General features: G+C 39.7%; 1 protein-coding gene across 8 annotated transcripts in view; it reads right to left on the bottom strand.

The window, feature by feature from the left end:
- Positions 1-23,721, bottom strand: part of DMD (dystrophin) — a 2,389,494-nt gene that overhangs the window by 55,320 nt on the left and 2,310,453 nt on the right. For 6 of the 8 annotated variants that reach the window (XM_055564496.1, XM_055564495.1, XM_055564498.1 and 3 more), the window contains 7 exons: positions 20,194-20,360; positions 17,793-17,904; positions 15,946-16,082; positions 15,204-15,242; positions 10,828-10,893; positions 9,675-9,740; positions 7,077-7,235 (listed from right to left, as the gene is read on the bottom strand). In XM_055564496.1, coding sequence (XP_055420471.1) covers positions 7,077-7,235; positions 9,675-9,740; positions 10,828-10,893; positions 15,204-15,242; positions 15,946-16,082; positions 17,793-17,904; positions 20,194-20,360 — 746 coding nt within the window. Of the gene's footprint in view, positions 1-7,076; positions 7,236-9,674; positions 9,741-10,827; positions 10,894-15,203; positions 15,243-15,941; positions 16,083-17,792; positions 17,905-20,193; positions 20,361-23,721 lie in introns of those variants that run through there. The other 2 variants (XM_055564501.1, XM_055564499.1) reach the window with 2 other exon arrangements.

Here is a 23,721-nt window from a genome sequence, read left to right as displayed (position 1 = left end):
TACTGGGTTGCTTAGTTGGAAACTGAGCCTCTAAATCATGGTGACCCCGCCCCATGCAACTGTTCTCCCAGCCTGAGGCAAGCTTATTAAATGCAGTAGGTATGTCCTTCAGCTTCTCTTGCCATGAAAGATATTGGTGGTCTGATGTATGTGGGAAAACTAGCTCCCTTTATCTTAAAAGGTTCTGGAGCCCTTTGTTTTGGGGGCTCATATTGCCAAGTGGCATGAGGCCCCAGTTTCATTAAATGTCTCATACACTGCTCTTTCCAACTTATAAAACTGTAAAGACCAACTATGAGAATCAGAATCTGCCAATGATGTCTGCTAGATAGTGACCATGCACTGTTACCTTCCTCACCCTTGTTCCTTACCCAGACTTCATCACCTACAACAGCGTTTTCAGAGGTGCTCCTGATTGGGTTTCCCTGGTGGCTCAGATGATAAAGAATCTGCCTGCAGTACAGGAGACCTGGGTTCAATTCCTGGGTTGAGAAGATCCCCTAGAGAAGGAAATGGCAACCCACTCCAGTATTCTTGCCTGGAGAATCCCACAGAGAGAGGAGCCTAGTGGGCTACTGTCCGTAGGGTCATAAAGAGTCCGACATGACTGAGCGACTAACACTTTCACTTCTCTTGTTCAAAACAAGGCCTCCTCCTGTGTCCTTGTGCCTCTTTCCCTCCTGTCTCCTCTGGGAAAAGCTCTCTTCCCCTTTTATTCTGGCATATTCCTCCAGCATGTGTAAAGTTATTAGGGATCTTTAAGTAGAACAAAAAGACCAAATGAACACTGCACGGCACCCTGTGAAATAATCCCAACCACGGATTACAAATATTTGCATATGTAGAGAGCTGGGAGAACGACAGCCAGAGGACAAGGCTGGAAAAAGATTCACTTTTTTCTACATGTCTTTGCATTTCCCATAATGTGCATGAATTACTTACTAAAATAATAAAAGGAATTATATAAACATTTTAGTGTTTACATCTTCTAGAGTTCTACCAAGCCCAGTGTTCTCCTTCTGCCATGCGCTCGCTGGGTAGATAAATTTATCCTCAGTCTCAACTACCAGTTGTGAGCTGGTGACTCACAGATCTGTTCTCTCTGGCCCACACCCCTCCTGCAAGCTTCACAGTTTCACTCCTCCCTGTCACACATTTGTCCGTGGGTATGTCACCAGAAGGGCTTCCCAGGTGGCTCAGCGGAAAAGAATCCGCCTGCCAATGCAGGAGACGAAGGTTCGATCCCTGGAGTGGGAAGATCCCCTGGAGAAGGGAATGGCAACCCACTCCAGTATTCTTGCCTGGAGAATTCCATAAATGGGGGCCCTGGCGGGCTACAGTCCATAGGGTCACAAAAAGTTGGACACGATTTAGCAACTCAACAAACATCACCAGAACCTCAAACTCGATGTCTTCTGCACCCCATTCACCATCTTCCAGTGACTCAACCTTGAGGAAGGCCCTTGATAAATCTTGCTGAATTGAAGGGCAAACTCTCAATTCATCAGTAGACAGCTCCTCCTGAGTTGTCAGTCCCAGCTGCCCACAAACCTTGTTGTGCCTCAGCCAGAATTGGGGCTCATTCCTTCCCTCCCCAGATCCAACTAACCAGCCAGCCACACAGCCCCACCCCTCCCCAAAATATCCCTCACCCCTTTTCTATTACCTTCCTGTAGGCCCTTATCTCTTTCCTGGGCTTCCATGCTGCCTGCCGATATGACTCCTTCTTCCAGGATTGTGGTTTTCAAAGTCCTCACCCACTCCCGGCCCCATCCACACACAGCTGTCTAGTCATGCATATAAGTCTAACAGGATCAATCCTAGCTCACTCCGGTGTGGGGGGCGGCGTGCAGGAGTCCCCTACTCCTCAGCACCTTATCACATCTTTGTCCATCCCCACCTGGCCTTGCTGACCTGTCTGGCTTCATCTCTTCCCATTCCCTGCCTTGTTACAGAAGACACACCACAGTTTACAGTTTCCAAACATCCTGTGCTGTTCTCCCCCCACATCTCTGTGGTGGAATGCCCACTCATGACCCCTTTTAACTTCATCTTGGCCATCTCCTCACCATCATTTCAGTCTCGCACAAAGACCTAAGAAAGGAACATGGAATAAAGATATCCTGAGACTGTGAAGATTGAAAACCACCGGACTCTGGCCCAGTCATCACGTCATTTGTAAGGGAAAGCAACAGGATTATGATCACCAGCTAGTGTAATTCAGTGGTATAAGTAGCCAATCTTGAATTTCTCTGAATATAACATTAACGATCTTACATAGCCATTGGAGGAATGAAAAGGATCAAGGGAATACTCACATTTAGGCTGCATAATGACTGGCTGCCCAACAACAAGATATATGAAAGGTACTGAGTAGGTACTAGAAGTCCAGATTCCCCTGGCATCATATAATATCTACTAACCATCTTAATTAACTGTAGACTTCGCAGTGAATCTGGTTAGTATTTACCCTCCTTTTAGACTTGGGAACAATCTAATCAATTTGATGTGCAGGCAGCAGAATGACAATGAGGTTTTGTCTTTCATAACAGTTACCTTTTTCATTGCCAGGGTCCTACCTAGAATCTCACAGCAAGTCTGAGTTCATTTAGACAGTGCAGAGAAAAATACCTTGGAATTTGACACTACAGATTTAAGTCAGGAGATTGCAGGCTTTCATCTACACATGAAAAAGTAAACTTTGGGTTTACAATGCCAAAGACACACAGTGGAGCAAATTCTCAATATCCAACTGGGCTCAACCAAAGAGGTGAATCAGAATTATCTGTGGTATGAGAGAGAGACGTTATGCAGAAGTGAAACATTACAGACTGTAGAAGTCACTAGTCACTCAAATTTATGAGAGATGCTATTGAGAAAATTCTGAGTCAGACTTAGCTTCTGCTCACAGCTTTCACCTTATCTTTGTGGCATAAGCCACGAATCAGAGAATGCTGGGGAGGAGGGTGGAGACAGGCAGGGCTTAGGATTTGGAAAATGAATTTTGAGCATTCTAAATTTATGACAAAGCAATGCTTGGTGCTCATCAAAAACGTTTAAAAAGGGGAAGTATTCTGAAAAGCAAGTAGAAGAAAAGCTTCCAAAAGGCTTTTCTCTATGAAATTAGGTTTTAAGAAGAGTTTTCACCAAAACTAAATGCAAGAGTGTAACAATGAAAATAAATTCAGCTTCATTTCCATTCATTTATTCATTAATTTATTCAACAAATATTTATTGAATGCTATGTGCAACAACTGGGAGAAATGGAATTCTAAAGACAGAGATAAGATACCCCCAGGACACTTTCTAATTAGCCATTTTCTGTTTTCCAAGGTGATGGTGGGGAGGTGTCATGAATAAGAATAATAGAATTCAGTAACATATCTAGTCAGGAATGGAGATCTTCAAGCCTCCTTCATTTGCTGTCCTTTGGAGATAAGCTCTTGCTACAGAATAAAGGAACACAAAGTACCCATATACATATGTCTAAAGGACCCAAGACACTCTCAGTTTTCAATATCCTTTCCCATTTGCTCTAAATGTGTGCTTGTATTTGTTCAATTATGCAGCCAATTTGACTAGGGAAATACAGCCAGCTTGGCGGGCAACTAATGACCTCCTGGGTTCTCTCAGAGGAAAGACAGGAAATGGAGAGTTACAGGCTCCTTAGGCAACAATGAAGTCGGATCATGAAGACAAAGCCATGCCTCTTTGAAGCTCTTTGAGAAGAAGTGCAAGAAGACAGGAGCGGCTAGAGCAAAGAAAACCAGAGGCTACTTTCAGGAGAGGATCTCAGCAGAGCAGTAGTCCCCAACCTTTTTGGTACCAGGGACTGAGTTTGTGGAAGATAGTTTTTGCACAGACCAGGGCTGCGTGGGGGTGGTTTTGGGATGATTCAAGCGCTTTTGCTGCCACTGATCTGACAGGAGGTACTGGTCCGTGGTCCAGAGGTTGGGGACCCTTGCTGCAGACACATTTCTTTGGGATTGGTATGAAGTCAAGACATGACAAAGCAGAGAAAGAAGGAAGCTCATCCTGACCTTTAGTTGAGGGTCAAAATAACTTACAGAAAGACTGGCACCAATACCAGATTCATTTTGGATTTCTGAGCAGCCCTGGAATATTTTCTTTTTCCTTTCTTTCAGAGAACATACCATTTCATTTTAAGGGAATGGCCTTGGATACTTTGTGTGATGCTTTTGAATGGTGGGGCTGGAGAAGACTTTTGAGAATCCCTTGGACAGCAAGGAGATCAAACCAGTCAATCCTAAAGGAAATCAGTCCTGAATATTCATTGGAAGGACTGATGCTGAAGCTCCAATACTTTGGCTACCTGATGCGAAGAGCTGACTCTTTGGAAAAGACCCTGATGCTAGGAAAGACTGAGGGCAGGAGGAGAAAGGGGCAGCAGAGGATGAGATGCTTAGAAAGCATCACCAATTCAGTGGACATGAATTTAAGCAAACTCTGGGAGATAGTGATGGACAGGGAGGCCTGGCATGCTGCAGTCCATGGGGTCGCAAAGAGTCGGACACGAGTTAGTGACTGAACAACAAATTAGATGTCTTTTGGGGTAAAGTGGTTATCATGTGCCACAGGTAGATGGATAGGTTTATTCATGTGTAGTCCTAAAAATATTCCCTCCAGTATAAGTACCTTCCATGGAATGTGCTACAATTCTACGTAAATGATACTTATATAAGATGACTCTTCTTTATGCTAGGGTGCAAGGCAGAGTTGACTATTCTGAGTCAGAAAATCTGGATCTGGAGTTGGTTCTTCCACTGGCTGTCTGAAATTTAGGTCAAGCCATTTGAAACCCTCTGAACCTACATTTTCTTATCAATCTTCCACATAGCACTTTTAGGAAGATGGAATGACCCAAAATGCATTACAGTGCTCTGAAAATGATGAAATGCTAATACAAACGATAGTTTCAGTACTCTTCACCAACACTCTTTGGCCTGGTTGTAATGGTATGGAGGGAAGGTGCAGCAGTAATAAAACAGAACTCTTGACCAATGAGATAGAAAGACATAGAGCACAACGGACATTCACATAGTAGAAAAATATTCTTAGCCCTGGGTAACATCAAATTCTATTTATAATACCAATACCAGCTTTTCTTCCTATTTGACTTTGATTCCTAAAATAATTAAAGACTTAACATAAATGAATACTAATGACACTCAATACAGTGAAGGGAAAGGTTTTATCTACCATGATATTCACTGTCAGTCTTACATATAAAGCCCCAAATAATGTTACTATTAAAACCAATAGAATGCTCAGTATTACCTCCTGAATGGTACCTGTCTGATCTCTTCTCTGTATTCTTACCTCAGGCTTTTACCAAAAATTTCTGGAAAACCCACTAAAGAGTCACACTGTGCTAAGCACGATAGGGGACATTAACATGATTAAGACACAGTCCTTATTCCAAAGGCATTCACTGTCTCCATTAGAGAGAGGTGGGGGGGGGGGTGGTGGTGGCGGGTAGCTGATAAAAAAGCTAACTGAAACGAAGTTCATGGAGAAAGATCCAAGGCATTATGAGGATCTAGACAAACGACAGATTACTTCCAAATGCAGGGACCGATTAGTACAGTGATAACCACTTTACCCTGAAAGACATCTAATTTGTTGTTGTTCAGTCGCTAAGTCATGTCCAACTCTTTGTGACCCCGTGGACTAGACAAACGACAGATTACTTCCAAATGCAGCCCCATCTGCTAGGAGCTTGGTGGGGAAAATCATTCTGAGCAATGGCGTGGAGGATGGCAGCTAGGCTAAGAAGCAAGCTTGAGCTGAACCCTGAAAGTGGATGAGAGCAGCACGCATTCAGAAACAGTAGTTACAATAGCACAGCCAGAATCTAGGTACACAAGATGACGACAGTGTAAAAAACCAGGTCAAGAGAAAGTTGTGGAAGGCTGAAAATGTCCCGCTGAGAAGCTAGGTTTTTTAAAAAAGATGCAGAAATCTAGTCAAGGAAGAATGCCGTGATGGCTCTTGGGACTGGGAAGATGCACAACTACCATCAGTAGGGAGGATATACTCGGGGTGAGAGACAGACTAGAGGCAAGCCGACCAGATAAGGAGCTCTGGCCACAGGTCAGAGGAACTGAGAGCTACACAGAGGCCTGGGGCAGCAGCAAGCAATGGATGAACGGCAGTTTGCCTTTTCATCTTCAGGTGACACAGTCCCCAAGGGCACTTGGTTCTCAGACATACTGTGTTGCTAAGATGAAGAGGTCTTTGTGCCTTGGGCTAAACCAAAGACAGGAAAGTACTCTAGTCCCACAAATTTGAGCCACTGCTCCTTTAGAGACCTGCCTGGTGGCATCTGTCTAAAGAAGGCACACTGAGTTAGAAGTGATCACATGCAAAAGCCTTTCTTAAGCAAGGGCCCTGTGATGTCATACACATAACACAAAAGCAAAGTCCCATGATTCGCATCATCCTGATGCCACACAACATGACAAACCTTTGTATCTTTGTCCTCTGTGGAGTCATAAATGTTTTTTTAACTTTTATATAATTTCTTGTCTTTTCCCATGAACATCTTTTTCAAGTGATGACTGACAACTAGAATTATCTCACTAATCTGCTAGGATGGTGAGCATAAATGATTTCTGTATTTGATGATGGAAAATAAGATGAACTAATTCATCCCCAAATATGACCAGTGAGCCTACTTTCTTAAATGCTTTAAGATAGGTAATATGCCCAAACACATGTACAAATTGTATCATCAGAAAATTAAATGACCTACTTTGTTCTTAAACTCTATTCTCAAATATGAGATCAAAGCCTCTAAAATACATGCAGCAAATCAAATACCACCACGAGCATTCATTTCTTTAATACCTAATGTATGAATTCTTACTTATGCTATTACATTCATTTTCTTCTTTCAGATGACAGAAAAAGAGACTCTGTAAATGGAGCTAAACAGATTATTGGAGAAAACAGTTAGACATAGAATGACTCTAAGTGAAGATTCCTGGCACTTTTCTATGTGTGCAAGTGTATGCGCTCTGCATCCCAATGACAAAGCTAGAAAGAAAACTCACCTGTTTTCTTCCTCAAGATCTGCTAGGATTCTCTCTAGCTCCCCTCTTTCCTCACTCTCTAAGGAAATCAAGATCTGGGCAGGACTACGAGGCTGGCTCAGGGGGGAGTCCTGGTTCAAACTTTGGCAGTAATGCTGGATTAACAAATGTTCATCATCTCTGGAAAATAAAATCAAAGGTTTTGGTTTTTTCCCCCCTTATTTTGCTTTGGGGGGCAGGGACTCGGGCATCTACTTTAAAATTGAAACAGTATTTGCTCTTAACAATTAATTAGACCCTTTTTCCTGCTTTTAAAGACATTTTGATACTCTTGAGGTTGTGGTTCTACCCTCCTATTGGTGACAGTTTCAAGTGTTTCTTTCTCAGATTTTCCATCGAATCTGGGTGGTCGATTTACATGAGTAAATCAATGGCTTGAATTTCTTAACCCCACTGAAGCAGGATGGTAACAATAGTGAAACTATACATTAAATGACTATTTCATTCAATTATTGTTTAGCTAGAAAAACAAAAATCAGCAGGAAAAAAAAAAAGAGCCATTAACGTGACTAATTAAAAGAGGACTGAACAACTCTCCTTAGAGCAGCTTCGAAAGACTAATCTTCAGGAACAAAGAGGCCAAAGGCTTGTATTTTGGGAAGCAGCTGCCATCTTTCTTTATATCCAGGGATTCTCTAATACACAGGAGAAATTATTTTCTAAATGCACTGCCTGTAGCTCCTGAAAAGCCTGCGTACCTCCGAGTTACAAGAAATTCATCCTGTTCCTAATGAGAGGCTAAAACCCTTTGTTTCTGGCTAGATAGATATCAGTAAGATGATACATTAATATTTCCCTCTCCACACCTGTTTAATTTCCTTTTCTCATCTCTGACTCTGAGCTGAAAAAATTTTGGATACTTGGGGAAAAAATCCTCCTCATTTAAATGATCTTGGTCCATCAGGTCAGATAACTGGTTGGTAAGTTAAAGTTAAAATAATGACTGGGTGTTAAAAATAAACATTTAAGTTAAGTCAACTGATCTACCAAACCTCTTCCCCTGACCTGACCCTAAGATTTCATGTTATTCCTAAGCAACACTGAGTCAGAATGGATACTATCCCCTCAGAATAAGCTACAGCTAAATTTTGCTTAAAAATAAACCAAACGCAGTTTGGCCAACTAATCTGTTAGCCCTCTTCCCAAATTCTGAAGGTATATTGTGAGGACTTCCCATGTTTAATTATAACAGATAGTTATAATTCAACTTCTCTTACTGTTCTCTTGGGCAGTCAATGAATGGCAGCCATTCTTACATAGATACAACTGGAATCACTGTGAATGTACTACAGCTTCTAACATTCAAATCAGTGATCCAAAGAACCAAATCATTCAGGTTGCTTACATTTAGTTGATTCTTTGTTTACATATCTTTCTGTCAAAGTAGTTTATATATTAATACTATTAATACTTTCCCCCACAGCTCAGAAAGAGAATGTACCACAGTTTTATTTGTGGGCAAAGGCTTTTTTGTTTAGTATAACTATGAATGGCTGAGTGTTGACTCTATTATCACCTTGATCACCTTTATGTACCAGAGGAGATGACTTATTCTCATGCCTTCAATAACCAGCTATGTATAAGTGCTACTTGGGTACTATTGCCTTCGGTCTAATCCTTATACAGGCTGTTTCTCATTTGACTGAGACTGTGGGTTGCCACACCAAGTACATGTGATAAATTTACCATTTTCCCCTTTGCCTAGATTCTCTATGACAAAATGGTGAGACATCCGTAACTTAGGAAACTAACATCATCATTGTACCTTGACTAGATTTCATCTCTGTAAATTGTCTCTTCAGTTCTCAGTTTGTCCTCCATAGAAGCTTCTCAATCTGCTCCCTCCACCTCAGGCTCTCGGTTCACGGCAGGACTCCTCAATACTCCTTATGGTCAATACTACCCTTACTCCGTAATGAAGCCTCTGTTCCCCTGCCATCACTGTGTTCTCTGCCACTCTGAGCACCACTCTCTCACCTTCTTTAATATTGGACAGGCCTGGAGTATCATCCCACTACAAAACCGTGACCTCAATTTGTACTTCCTCTTCTGAAACGCTTCACAAGACTGCCTCAGTTTGTTTAGCTCATGAAGATGCTCAATCGCAAAAAAACCTGCTAGCTAGGTTCTCTACAGGAAAATGCCCATCTAGCTACCCCATGGGAATACCAGTGCAGCTATTCTAAGATTATAGTTCTACTAACCATGGATGGAGCTATCACTTGAAAAATTAACATCCAGTCCCTTTAAAAATCCCACAGGTTTGGGCAAAGAGTAAACATTTCATACAGTTTCGGTGTTTGAGACCCTGTAATTTGTGGTAGTATAGCACCGAATGAGGGGAAGGCAAAATGTCTGGGAACATTTATGCCACAGTTAGGAGGAGCTCATTCTATGTTGGGATGTCAAGAGTTAAAGAAAAAAAAGCCAACGAGTGTCTCCCAGAAAGATCTAATGAATATAAATGCTAATTCCTATCTTCTGTGCTACCCTATGTCTAAATCCCTCCAAGCAATTTCATGGTCAGGAACATTTTGTAAAAAGAGACAGGATACTTACATGCTCTCATTAGGAGAGATGCTATCATTTAGATAAGATCCACTGCTGTTTTCCATTTCTGCTAGCCTGATAAAAAACGTAAAAGCTCATTAAAACTTCTGTGACTTCTTAGACTCTATTCAAGACCTAATCGAACATTCCTGAAAACTAAAGGATAAATCATGTCAAGAGGAGAAAGGAATCCTTCATATTTAAAGGATGTGTGTGTTGGCCTAGCCGTTTGAGGTGAGTGCTGGACCCCAGCTAGTTAAGCAGGTTTACATTTATGCTATAAATTACAAGAGAAGTTGCATTCTTTTTTCCTCCACAGGTTGATCTTCCTTTCGCTGAGAAGAGGCCTCTGTTTTCATGCGACAAGCTTCCTTCACAACAAACACACTCCATACCTTCCACTACCCCATGTGTTTTTAAAGACAAAGCTTTCCACTGATGACAGAATGATACATAGCTAGTTAATACATCCCATGGTTGATAAACACGTTCAGCAGTTAAATATTGATAAAAGATAATTCACAGTCAGCTCTCTACACATTCTGCCACCAATTTTTACCTTTAAAAACCTCCTTCACCTCAAACAATAATAGTCTTTTTACAACTTGAAAGTTAACCAAACTCTTAACAGATGTACTTAACAGGCATATTTTACAATTAGCAATTTAGTTCTTAGATATAAAAGTTACCTCGAACACAAAGAATGTGAGACAGAAAGGTCCAAGGATTAGGAAAAGTAATGATTCTCTTCTTTACACCACATTTTGTCAAATACACACAGAAATCAAAGCCAATGCTTTCATATTCTGCATATAACACACTATCATTTCTTCACATACTTATGTCTGGTCTAGCAGTTTTCTAAGAAGGGTAGATGATTTCTAAGTCAATTGATTAAACGTGCTCAGTATATAGAACATAAAAAAGCTCTCAAAATGTTTAAAGGCCGGGGTTAGGGCAGATTGTTCTGGACTGAAGCGCTCATTGGTGTTCAAAAACAACATGCAGTTGGAATGGCATGCACGTTAGAGGGCAAGGTGATTAGTAGAAATCAGACAAGATTGGGCAAAAAAGAAAAGATTTGTTTAAACTTATTATAGGTTAGCTTTCCTTGGTTAGTTACTTCAATCAATATTTGCCTGGCATTCAACTAGTCTCATACCTGCTAGCATAATGTTCAATGCGTGAATGAGTATCATCGTGTGAAAGCTGAGGGGACGAGGCAGGCCTATAAGGCAGAAAATGTGATTAGTCACAGGTACCATCCATTAATGGAGAAAAAAAAAACCCACCCCACAGTTCTGTTATATACACGGCCTAGAATGCTTTCAGCCTAAAACTATGAATAAGGTACACATCTGGTTGTCTCTATATCTTAGAGAGATCATCAAGTATTGACAAGCTAGGTTTGACAGATGACTGGTCATCCTTTTGCTTTTCTCAAAAGCCACAAGGAGGGATCACAAACTTCTCTGGCAAGTTTTAATGATAGAAAAGGTCAAGGAGACAGTCTCTACATGACATTCAGTCTTCCTATCTTGTCATGTCTCATCGTCTATAGCTCTGAAATTGTGTTAGCAGTATATGGTTTAAAACTTTACACAGTTTACACCTGTGCCATTTTTAGCTGCCTTCTTACTGAAGGAAAACTGTACATTTGCCTAGTACATTTGCAGTCAATGATTTTAGCTCTGGAGAGGCCACTGCAGTCTGTGACCAAGATTCCATGTATCAAGAAGTCTTGGTCTGCACAATTTTGTAAAAAAGGAATATATCTACCACATTAGCAGTGGGACTGTACTGCTACTTGGTAGAGTAAAACTGAAGGGCCCCCAATTATAATGTGATGCTTTAAAAAAAAGAACTACTAACTTCAGTAGAATGTCACAGTACCTGAAATATTTCTTATTAGGGATACTGTGTGCTAATGTACAGAGCGAAAAATGAGAGCAGGATTAGCATTCATAGTCTATTTACTTTGTGGGTAAAAAAAAACCTACTTTTTTGGCTTCACAGATGAGGATTTTGGTAGGGTTGACATGTTTTCACCTTTTCATACCTGATCTATTAATTATCCTTGAAGTTTTTATAGTATCTTTTAGATTAACCTTAGGAAAAAAAATCCATCTGTTCTGAAAACCAGTTTGGGCTTGTGCTTTTTTGTTTTAACTGGAATAGGACAAAAAGATCTCTTCCATTTCTCTCCTGACACAGAATGCCCTTAGGTAAAGGCATGAGTCCAAAAGTCGACAGTGATCTATTCAGTGAGGACTAGTTTAGTCCAGTGTTTAAGCAGCATTCAAGAACTTGGTCAGAACACTAAGAAGAATATGCTTTTTCTTACAGTTAAAAAAAAAAAGAAAGAAAGAAAAACGTGTAGTTACCTATGTTTACATAGGAAATATAGTAGAAATCTGTGTTTCTTAAAGAAGACACATAATTATAAAATGGTTATAATACACTACATAACCAGGGAACTGAAATCTTGCCTGAGAAATAAATGTCTTATTTATGAAACCAATGTTGTCTACGTCAATTGTCACCAGACTCAAACTTGGAATAAACTACAAAGATGCTGAAATTGTCATAAGGGAACAAAAAGATGGCTACCCAATTTACCAGGCAGATTCAAAGATATTCAGGTAAATCTTCACTCTAGTTTTGGAGATAATCTGCTAATTTTTTAGAACCCTGGAATAGTCCATTATTAGAAAAATGCCAAGGTTTGCTTGGAAATATTCACTGCAGGTCAAGATAACTGAGTACCTGGATTAATTGGTTTATAAGCCCTATCTTCTGGAACAGACCAGTCTTTCGATTATATACTTCTTAGAAGCTAAAAGCCCACCATCAAGGAAAACATATTAGTGTTTCTCCCTTGTAACAGTTACTACCTTGGTAGTGTAGAGAAGAAAAAAAACATGAGATCTTGGAGCATAACTGCACTAAGAAAGCTCAGCATGTAAATGCAAAACACTTTAATAAAATCTTAAACAGGATATCTTATGCAAAGCTTTAATTCTTAGCCTTGAGGATATTTCCATGTTATTTTTCTTATTAACATATGTAGCACCTAACACAGCATGCTTAAGCACAAGAACTCATAAAAACCAAGAAATCTAAAAAATATATATATATACACACACACACTAAAGGAGGTATTTATGAAATTAGAAAACGAGCCAAAAGGGAATACTGGTCAGAGAAGAATCATCTAAAAACCAAGAATTAGTAAAAGTATAAAACTACTTAGTCCAGAAACAAAGCTAAATGCAAAGCCTTCTAAGCACTTTTCCAAGGGAAGGTAAGAATACTGTTATCCCTTCTCACTTCCTAAATATAAAGTGATAGATTCCCCAAAGGATTATTCCTGTTATTGTTAATGGCCAGTTCTATCCCCTCCACCACCATTTTCTCATTATCTGTGACAACTCCACTAATAAATTTTCAAGGCAGAAGAGCTCAAAGAATATTGTTTGACCATCTCACTTGTGGACAAACAATATAAAAGGTTTATGCCAGGTTTACTTTCAACTAAGGTGACAAATCCAGGTAAATAAGGGGTTTTTTCCTAAGAAAAAAGATTTGTATCTCAGTAAATCTTCAAATTCTATGATCCATCCTGAATGGACTAAATGCTGTCATTGTCACAGGATTTGTTAATATCAAATAGAATTCTTGCAAGATAAAGCATTCTAGGACCTGACTCTTCTGTCTCAAGAGAACAGCTTTACAATTTATTTTCTAAATTATTTACCACCCCATGAATAAAGACTTTAATAAAATTACACATATTACAAGGACTTTAGCCTGCTGGGTTTGTTTTCTTCCTGAAAATTAGAATTTCCCACTATTTCTGAATAATCCAGCATACTTGTTATGGGAAGGCAAAGTGGGGGCAGGTTTCAGTTGTTAGAGAATATATTTTTATAAAGAATGTTTTCAGAAAGACAAACACCCTCTACTTAAAATAAGTTACATTAAACTGACTCCCTGAATGCTTCTCATTAGCTTATGGATAGAATAAACTTCCTCTCTAGTTAGTCATTCTTTATTATGCTGTGCTACCTCTGTCTATGTGTTTTAAAAAAATTAACCTTTGGCATATTTGTCTTTTGGATTTTTAAGTTGGTTAGAACTTATTCCAACACAGAGAAAATCCACTTGCTTATCAGGATCCAATCCAGCTTAGAATTTCAGTATATTATTTTTTAAAAGTTCTTTATTTATGAAAGGTTTTACCTTCTGTAAACATATAGATTACCTGGGATAGGGAAAATAATTACCAATAGCAAGTAACATAGCTGAATCTAAATAACTCCCCATTAGTAAAGAAATCAAATATAGTAACCATATCTCAAAATTAAAGGGCACAATAATGTGGCTTTAAAGAAGAAAGGAAAGCCTCACACTTCCTTTAGGCCAATAAAGACTTCAAATAAACTTCAATTAACAGTTTGTACTTATCACGACAGGATTTTTTAAAAAGGACCTACTTTAAATTTAATTACATGGTGGAATAAAAAAGACCCAATAAAGATAAACTGAATTCTTATATAAGTCCACTTTCCAAATTAGTCATTTCCCTCTTATATATAATAGAACTGTCTGACTTTAAATATTTTCATAAAGTACATTGTGAAATACCAAAATTTTGTTATAAACCCCCCCACACACACTGTAACTTTAAAACAATGCACTTTGCTGATATATAAATCACAGACTATATAGAGTTTTCTAATGACATTCTAAATTCTGAGATAAGTCAGTAAATTATTTATTAATATCAAGTATTAGTATTATTAATAAGACACACCAATAGTAATAACAAACACTACAGTACACTTTCCTTCCAGTGTAAATGTATGTTTATGAGCTGGGTATTTAGCTTGGAGAAGAGAGCAAAGTGAGTGTAGGTCAAAACTGAGAAACTCATATATATATATATATATATATATATATGTACACACACACACACATATATATATATATATATATAAAGATTAGTCAAATAGCATGGCATTACCTGATAAAAAGGCCATGTGCCTCACTGAAATTATTCAACCATACTCAACATTATACTATGAAACAAACTTCGCTGGTTTTTAATGGTCCACTTATAACAGGCCCTAAAGAATACAGCATCATCCTTTTGAAGGTCCTAAAGCACTCAATCTCTAGAAATATAACTAAAGAATATTATTATGTAATCAGAAGGCTCTTCCCTGCTTACAAGGAAAGAGCATATAAACATGTCTGCCAGGAACAGAACTAACAACTCAACAATTTCTTTGATGTCACTTTGACCTCCAGGCCAGGATTTCTGCTGGTTTTCATTTGACCAGGTGGGGACCCTAAAACCTCACTGACTCTCCTGATCTGTGGCAGAGGGCACCCTCAAAGTCTCAGCAAGGGAAAAATTTTGAAAGGAAGGAAGGGAAATTAAAATGTCCTTAAACCAAACAGAACAAAAATTTTTTAAAAATCAAGCAAGCGAATGTGTTTGTGATAGCAGCACCCTTCAGCGCAAGTACTCACGCAGAGTCTACCGGCCAGAAGTTGATCAGAGTAACAGGACTGCAAAACAAAAAATGAGGTGGTGAAGAGAGACACAGGCAAACTCAGCCACACACACACATACAAAAAAAAAATTACTGAAAGGTCAAAATAAATGAAACCCAATTAAGTATGAACCATGAAAAGCAACGGCCAGACAAAGGTGAAAGGTGAATTAAAAGAAAACCAGTGGTGCGACTGCCGTCAGAGTCATGGAAAACAGAAGAGAAGGTTCAAAAGAGGTGAAGACAAGATCATCACTTGGATCTAGCGAATCATAACTACTTACTGTGAAGACATTTCCTGTGACCATTATTTTCTTTCAAGTAGGAAAAAGTGACTAGCTGCGACCACACAATCAGATACAAAAAGCCACACGCCTACTGATTTGTGAGGGGGGAGAATCAAAATGAAATCTTGGAGTCACTCATTTGTAAACAGTCCCGTATTTCTTACAAGCCTTTGTAAGGTAATTGCGAGCCAGGATATGGTGGTTTTTTTCCCCTGTGAGATACAGTTTAACTTTTCGAAAGGGTCACTGTTCACGGGACAATTGACATGGAAACTGGTAACTGAACGTCAGCTTGCTTTTCTCTTTACAGCTACAGTAAATCTAAAGAAAGAAATAGGAGAGACTGCATTTGGGAGTGAAGGAAGGTATTCAGGTGAAAGGAGCTCAAATATATGTCAACTAAGAGGCTGCTGTGCTCTGGCCACTACTCACGTTTCCATGTTGTCCCCCTCTAAGACCGTTTGCACTGGCAGGTAGCCCATTCGGGGATGCTTCGCAAAATACCTTTTGGTGCGAAATTTGTTTTTTAGTACCTTGGCAAAGTCTCGAACATCTTCTCCCGATGTAGTCTGAAACGGAAATCATGAGGAGATCAGACCTGGGGCAGGGTTTTGAACGGAAAGCACCGCTTCGGTGCTCTGCCTTGAGGTACTTGTCTTATAATTAAGAGCAGGAGGCAAGAGCAAAGGCTGAAATCACACAAAACGGGCTTTGACACCAGACCTGCCCTTTACTAATGGGGTTAACGGGGGTGAGTTATTTACCTACCCAAGGCTCCAATCATCTACAAAACTGAAGCAAGAATGCCTCAACAAGTTGTGATGGTGAATCAATGAAGTCTCAAGTACTAGGCTGCTCGATAAATGGTAATTAATAGACGTCTGGAGGTCAGAGAGTTGGCCTTCAGTTTTGTTACACCTTACGGTATTTGTAAAACAATATCTGTCCATGTTGCTATCAGATTTTACCCACTAAGTACCATTCGATTCACAGCATGGTACATTCTCCATCATTGAATACCTTTGCAAAAGGAATCAAAGTGAGGAAGACAATGAAATAACTGGGAGGATCGCTCTGAAGATACAAGAGAGAAAGGCTTTAAAGCAGAGATTCTCAAACTCTGATGTGTTGGAAACCACCTGCAGATCTCGCTAAAATGCTGCTTTTGATTTATAAAGTCCAGGGTGAGGTTTGAGGTTCTGCACTGCTAATAAGCTCCCAGGTGATGCCAAAGCTGCTGGCCTACAGATGGCACTTTGAATAGCTAGCAGCCAGTGTTGAAGGAATACGAGATTTACACCCAGGTCTGTGTCCACCAAGTCCATGCCCTTTCCATTTCACTAGTGATTTTTCTTCTCTTTCTTTATTAAATTAATATTTATTGGACTATAGTTGCTTTACAATGCTGTGCTAGCTTCCGCTGTACAGCAATGTGAATCAGCTATATGTATAAATGTATCACCCTTTTTTTTGGATTTTCTTTCCATTTAGGTCACCAGAGCGTTGAGTAGAATTCCCTGCGTTATACAGCAGGTTTTCATTAGTTATCTATTTTATACATAGTGTCAATAGTGTGTATATGTCAATCCCAATCTCCCAATTCATACCACCACCACCTTCCCCCTTGGTGTCCATATGTGTGTCTCCAGCAGTTTTTCAAAGTTCTGTTGGCCACTTAACATTTCCCCAAGAAGACAATAACTTAAGAGATGACTCCAGCACTTAATTATAGAAACTTGGGCAAACTTTTTAACCTCAGAATGTCAAGAGTCCTCAACTGTAAAAAGGGGATAAAAATAATACCTGTCTCATACAGAGTAGTTTCAAAGGTAAATGCCTAGCATTTAATGGTAAGTGTTAGTATGTTAAACAGACAAAAGATGAGCAAGATTCATTTAAATGGTGGATTATGAATTTCAGGGAACCTACATTACTCCTCCTCCATACTCAACGTGCCCCATGGCCCTAACACCTCTACACACAACAGCTAGGGATGTGGAAACTAAATGTGAAAAATGTCTTCTCTACAACCCATGCAAACAGAAATGAAAACTATTGCTTCACCCAACAGTGTGTGTGGAGTGTCTATGACATTCTGCACGTGCCAGGCATCGCACCAGGGATAAGGTCAATCCCAGAATCTGCAATTTGGAGCTACTTGAGTTGGGCAACATCTGGGGAGCTGAGCAATCATAGCATCACAGATCATCTGCAACATTGGAGAAAACTGAAACTTCTCCCAGGTGAGCTGACTCAAGCTCAGGGACACATCTACTTACCGGAGTGCAATATTCCACCATGGGATAGTGCATTTTATGGCCTTTTGCAACGCGGCCAGAGAAAAAGCAGCTTTGGCAGATGTCATAATTAAAGTGCTTTAGACTTCTGTACCTGGTAAAGCACAAAAACAAACACGTATGTATCTCTTCAGATCAAATTCCCAAAGAATACCCTTTAAGAAACCTCCTTCCATACTGTTTTAATTCTAGAAACAGAATGCTGTGTTTATTAATCCCTCAAGGTAAGTGATTAAATTCCTACCTCCAGATTTTTCTGGTGTTTTACCTGCAGTATCAAAACATTTTGGCAGAAACATCCTGTAAACATTTGGAGGGAGGGGAGAAAAACTCAGGTCTTGCTTAAACTCCACTGGGAACTCTTTCAGATTAAGTAGGAAGACACTGGCAAACTTCTAGGCTTTTGAAGACCAAATACTGGAATTTAAAAGAACTCTCAGAAAGGACAGATAGATGCATTTCAGGCCCATCCCGCACCCATCAAAAGGGCACCAACATTTCCTGAGGGAATTATTTTTTAAAAAATTATATAGATAAAGCAATTTCATAAGACAAAAGAAAATTCAGCAAGAAGTCTCAATTAAAACAAATCTTACTTTACATTTTCTGATTGACAGACATGATTCATTTTCAGAGTTACTTGGATAACCTCTTTTATCTGTCTCTCTTCAGAAATCCCTCACCACCTTACCCCCACATGAAAATGGAAACCCCAAGACAAGACACAATTTGGGTGAGATGAAAGGATTCATAATCTGGAAGTACTACATGCTACACTTCCCCCCATTCTCAGAATACTCTATTCTTGGTTTCATACTCTCCCTGCCTTGTGCTTTTTCAGATAAGACTCTGAGCCAATTCAAATAAATATATTCCTCATGTCACATATGGGAATGTGGGGAAAAGGCTACTGTTTTTAGATCCTAGTCATCTTCTAAGAATGGGGAAAAGGAGGAAAGAGAAATGCTGATTCCTAAAATAATTTACTTTCATAAGGGCAAAAGAACTGAATGTCAAAATGCTCTCTTAGACCCTCCAAAGCATTCTCCTTTTGTATTTTATAAAATCCACCCTCTGCTTTGTCTACAGATCTTACCAGTGAATGAAGATAAGAAAAGAAAGGTGAGAAATGCAATGCAGTCCCCTGGAGCTCCCCCTCCCCGCTGCCCCAAGGCATCACTCTTGCCCGAAGAAACCAGGAAGGTGTCCTTTGCTAGTACTGCCTACTCAACACTGTCTATCTAGGCTTTAGAAACCTCTGAAGATCTCTGTAAAACCTCTTTGTACACAGCATGAAGTATGGAAGGGGCACAGTGAATAAAAGGCACACAAATGGTAAAATGTAATTATTAGAAACAAAGTAATGAGACAAGTCTCAGCATAACCAGCAATGAGTATTTACTTAGCTGGTAAGTGGATCCTGAACAGGCAGAGGATGCTACAGCTAGTTTACAACTTGATGGCTTATTCATCACTATGGCAACCTTGAGGTTGATTCAGATGTTTAAATACACCACTATTTCAGAATTTGGGTTTGGGATTACTGTTCATGAAGATTCATTCATTTAAAAATATCCTGTCTCCCCAGACAGGTCAGCAAGACTGAAGATTTAAAAGCCAAGTGTTTTCTGGGACATTTTAAGAAAGTCATAATAATAATAACCTACAATGTTTCCTACTTCTTGCACTTTTAAATTTATAAGGAACATTTTCTTGTTTTAGTGGCTTTGTGAATCTTTCATTTACTTGCACACTTTATATTCCCTCAGAAGTTCATTAGGAGACTATGAAAAGAGCATAATCAGATTCACAGATCAAGAAGTATGGTCTAAGCTGCTCTAAACAATTCTGGTTACTTTAGGGCAAGAAAAGTAGTGTAGAGTGATTAAGAGACTGAGCTACCATGACAAGTCTCCCAAAATAGAATAATTCCTTAGTTTTATAACTGATTCTGGGAGAGGTTCTATAAACAGAAAAGAGCATGGGGAAAAAAAAGAGATGATCAAAATGTCTTGGTTCCAGGAAAGAAGAGGTACAGTTAATCTGTGTATACTTGATAGACGAAAATCTTGGTGGAGACAGGGAGTCCATCCTGATCGATGAAGAACATGGCTCTGCAGAGCTAAAGAGGGAAAGTGGAGATGGCCACCTGTCTCATGAAGCAGATCTACCAACATAACCCAGTGCTCAGGGGGGTGACAGCAGGGATCCAGGCTCCAGCCTGGTCACCTCCTCTCCCACCACGGAGAGGAGCAGACTAACAGCAACTGGCACGGTGGGTAACAATGCACTAATAGCAACTGGCATGGGGGTGTGTAACAGACAAGTCATACAAGGCTGAGAAATGATACGACAAAAATGACACTGTGGGGCTTCTGCCTACCTGAAGCCGATGATCGGACACTCCTTGCAGATGTTACACTTGGCCTGATGCTTGGCAGTCTCTGCGGCAGCCACTCTGTGCAGGACGGGCAGCCACACCATGGACTGGGGTTCTAGTCTCATCCAATCGAGGAAGAGTGCTGCTTCGATCTCAGGCTTATTATTAGCCTGCAGAGACAGAAGGCCGGAGAGTGCAAGGAGAGAAGATAAGAAAGTAAAGGAGGTGTATGTCATTTCTGGTGATGCATCAAATAAAGAGCCAAAGTGGTACAGTGACGCCCACTTTTCACAGCCTGATTCTGCAAATGTCCTCCCAACATCCACATGAGCCCTCTGACACATGGCAGTCTGGGAAACTGCCATGACCCTGTTTGGCTACTAGATGACAAGAAAGGAAAGCAAACAAATGCAAAAAGTAAAGTACAATACACACCTGGGAGAGACTATATCTTACTCCAGTTTGGGAAGAGATATATAAAACTTAGCTATAAGTAAAAAGGAAGTGCTTATTGATAAAATTTCAAAAGAGAGAGAGAGAAAAAAGAAACCTCAAGGAATGATTGATCCTTTTTTTTTTCTTTCCCCTCCAGTGAATCTGTTTCTCAGTGTTTCTTACAATCGTAATAAGAGGCTTTACAATTCATCTGGTCCTGAAGCTTCATTTCACAGACAAGAAAACTGAGATGTAGATGAGAGAAATGGCTTTTCAAAGGCCAGACAGCTCCCTGGCAGCAAGAGTGAGTCTAGCATTGAAACCTCCTGCTCTACTGCTCTCTTCATGGAGACCTGTTGTTTCTCTGTCTAACTCTAGTTTTCTGTTTTTCAGAGTTTAATAAATACCGTGCCTCCCAGTGAGTCTAATGATTTTAGAAAATTCAAAATATATTTATCCATCATTTGATTGGTATGTTACTATAGTCATGCATTTAATTACATTTTTTAACCCTATAAGATCATGTTTTATGTTTTTATATTGTTAAATTGATCCATATATTAACCACTTTTGGGGGGTTTGTTTTCCATTGCTTCCTTCAATCTCAGATCTCCCATCTGGGATCAGTTCTGTTGGCAGTGTATCTTTTAGTATTTCCTTTAGTAAGTGTCTGTTGATAGTGAATTTCTCAGCTTTTGTTTGCCTGAAAGTCTCTTTTATCCATATTCTTGATAGTTATCCTCAGTGGGTAATGATTTTTAGACTGAAAGGGGTTTTTCATTTGTTTTGATTTTGTTTTAGCACACTGAAATATTATTTCACTTTTATTTCACTTTCTCTGCTGCTAACCGTTGACAAGTCAGCCGTGATGCTATTGGTTCCTTGAAGGTCATCTATGTTTTTCCTGTCTCATCTTGTACTTCTAGGATTTTATCGATACTTTTTAGGATTTACTAGGCTTCAGGAATATGTGGGTTAGAGTCTTTAGTCAGCTCTGGAAGCTTCTCAGTCATGATCTCAACAAATACTGCCTCTTCTCCATCCCTTCTCTCTGCTTATGGGAATACATTAGATCAATGTTAGACTTCCTCAATCTAACTGCCATTTCTCTGAGCAGGCCTTCCCTAAGAAAGTGCCTTCTCCAGAGATGGTCTTCATTTGCTTTTTCCAAGAACCACAGGGTGTTACCTATTTTGAGATCAATTTACACTGAATATATGATGGGATATTTAGGATCATACACATAATGAGTATATGAACTGCAGACTCATGGCGCTTCTCTTGGAATGTGGTGTGCTAATAAAGAATGTATTCACACTTTAGGCAGACAAGAGTAGGGTCATTGGGCTTGTAACACTCACCACTTCGGCAGTACTCCAGGAGTAACCCCCAATTATTAACTCAGCAACATTATAATGAGCTGTTTAACCTTGAATTCCTAGCTGCAAAGTGGCATAAATTCAAGCTACTGATCAAAAGCTTCTGTTGAGTACTTCATTCTAGATAGAGTGCTATCACAGAGGTAATGTACTTTGTGAACATTTTCTTAAAAGCTAAAAAAGAATTACAGAACCTGACGATGAAAGGGACCATGGATGTGAATTCCTCCTTCTGGAATGGCACCACAGAGCTGTAAGACTTCTGACAGTCACCACGTCCAAACTTATCCAATGCCAGTGTGTTCTCATAGCTGCCATATAATAAACATCCATGTGAGGAAGCAAACATCCTCCATGGACGATCTTGAACATTTGTGTACAGGTACCCTTGTCACAAGTGCTTTATCACCCTGAGCTGAAATCCATCAGCACAGCCAATAGGAGGAGAGGCTCCAGAATCCAACCACAAGAGTTCAAATCCCAGTTTTGCCACTGATTGTGTTACTCTGGGAGAGTAACTTTATCTTTCTGTGTCTCAATTTTCCTCTGCCATGAAGTGGAACTATTTATAGGACCTATCTTGTAGGGCTGCTTTAATATTTCAATGAAAGACACTTCAACACTGGCACACAGCGAGAGCCATGTCAGTCAGTGTTTGCTATCGTTATGTCATTATTACTATACATCTGACCAGAAACATCGAAGTTCTCAAGCCTTCACAAATCTCTTTCAATATTTTACCAGAGCTGTTATGTCTGTCCATGGCCCTTCATCCCTATTTCTCTTATTTCTTCCTCATATGAAAGGCATGGTTTGCCACTGTCCTTTAGAACTCTGTTCTCCAAAATATGATGTGCTGTGAATGGTATTGCCATCTCTCTGGACAGTATAATTGGATGACTTTCTTTTGTTCTGCACTGGAGGCTCCCACAGCGCTTCCACTCCACTAAGATCTCTAGGTCAGTGTTTCCCAGTGTGTCCAGAAGATCAATGACCCAGCAAGATGTTTCAAGAAGAGAAGGTCAAATTAATTAAGGAAACACTGCACATTCTATCTGTCGCTTAATGCACTTTAACATACTAAAAGCTGGGTTGGTTGTCAGTAAGGAAACATTAAACCCTGTTTGACCTCAGAATTTCTCACACTAATTATTCAGTGATCCTGGGACATTTATCATTGTTCTTATGTTTTAAGATTTGTGAACACCCCCAAGGTACTAATGCACTGTTGGGTATGATAAGAAATACTGTTTGGCTGTTTTCAGTGATTCTTCTGTTTTGTACATATTCATTTGGGATGTATTTTCTTCTACTTCCGTCAAGGACTTTCCTGTTAGTTTTAGCCCATTATAATCAGTTCATCTGTATCTTTAAGGATCCTGACTCTTACAGCCCATGGGTTAGTCATTCTCCCCAACTCTGTAATTTTTACATTTAAATATATGTTTTCTGGGGACTTCCCTGCTCATCCAGTGCCTAAGACTCTACATTCCCAATGCAGGGGGCCTGGGTTCAATCTCTGGTCAGAGAACTAGATCCCACATCCCACAACTAAGACCCAGCACAGCCAAATAAATACATAATAAACAGATATAGAACAGTCTTTTGGACTCTGTGGGAGAGGGAGAGGGTGGGATGATTTGGGAGAATGACATTGAAACATGTATAATATCATATATGAAACGAGTCGCCAGTCCAGGTTCGATGCACGATACTG

This window comes from Bubalus kerabau, chromosome X (genome assembly GCF_029407905.1).
Source record: "Bubalus kerabau isolate K-KA32 ecotype Philippines breed swamp buffalo chromosome X, PCC_UOA_SB_1v2, whole genome shotgun sequence".
NCBI classification, from domain to species: domain Eukaryota; kingdom Metazoa; phylum Chordata; class Mammalia; order Artiodactyla; family Bovidae; genus Bubalus; species Bubalus kerabau.
This window is presented reverse-complemented; position numbering and strand designations above follow the sequence as displayed.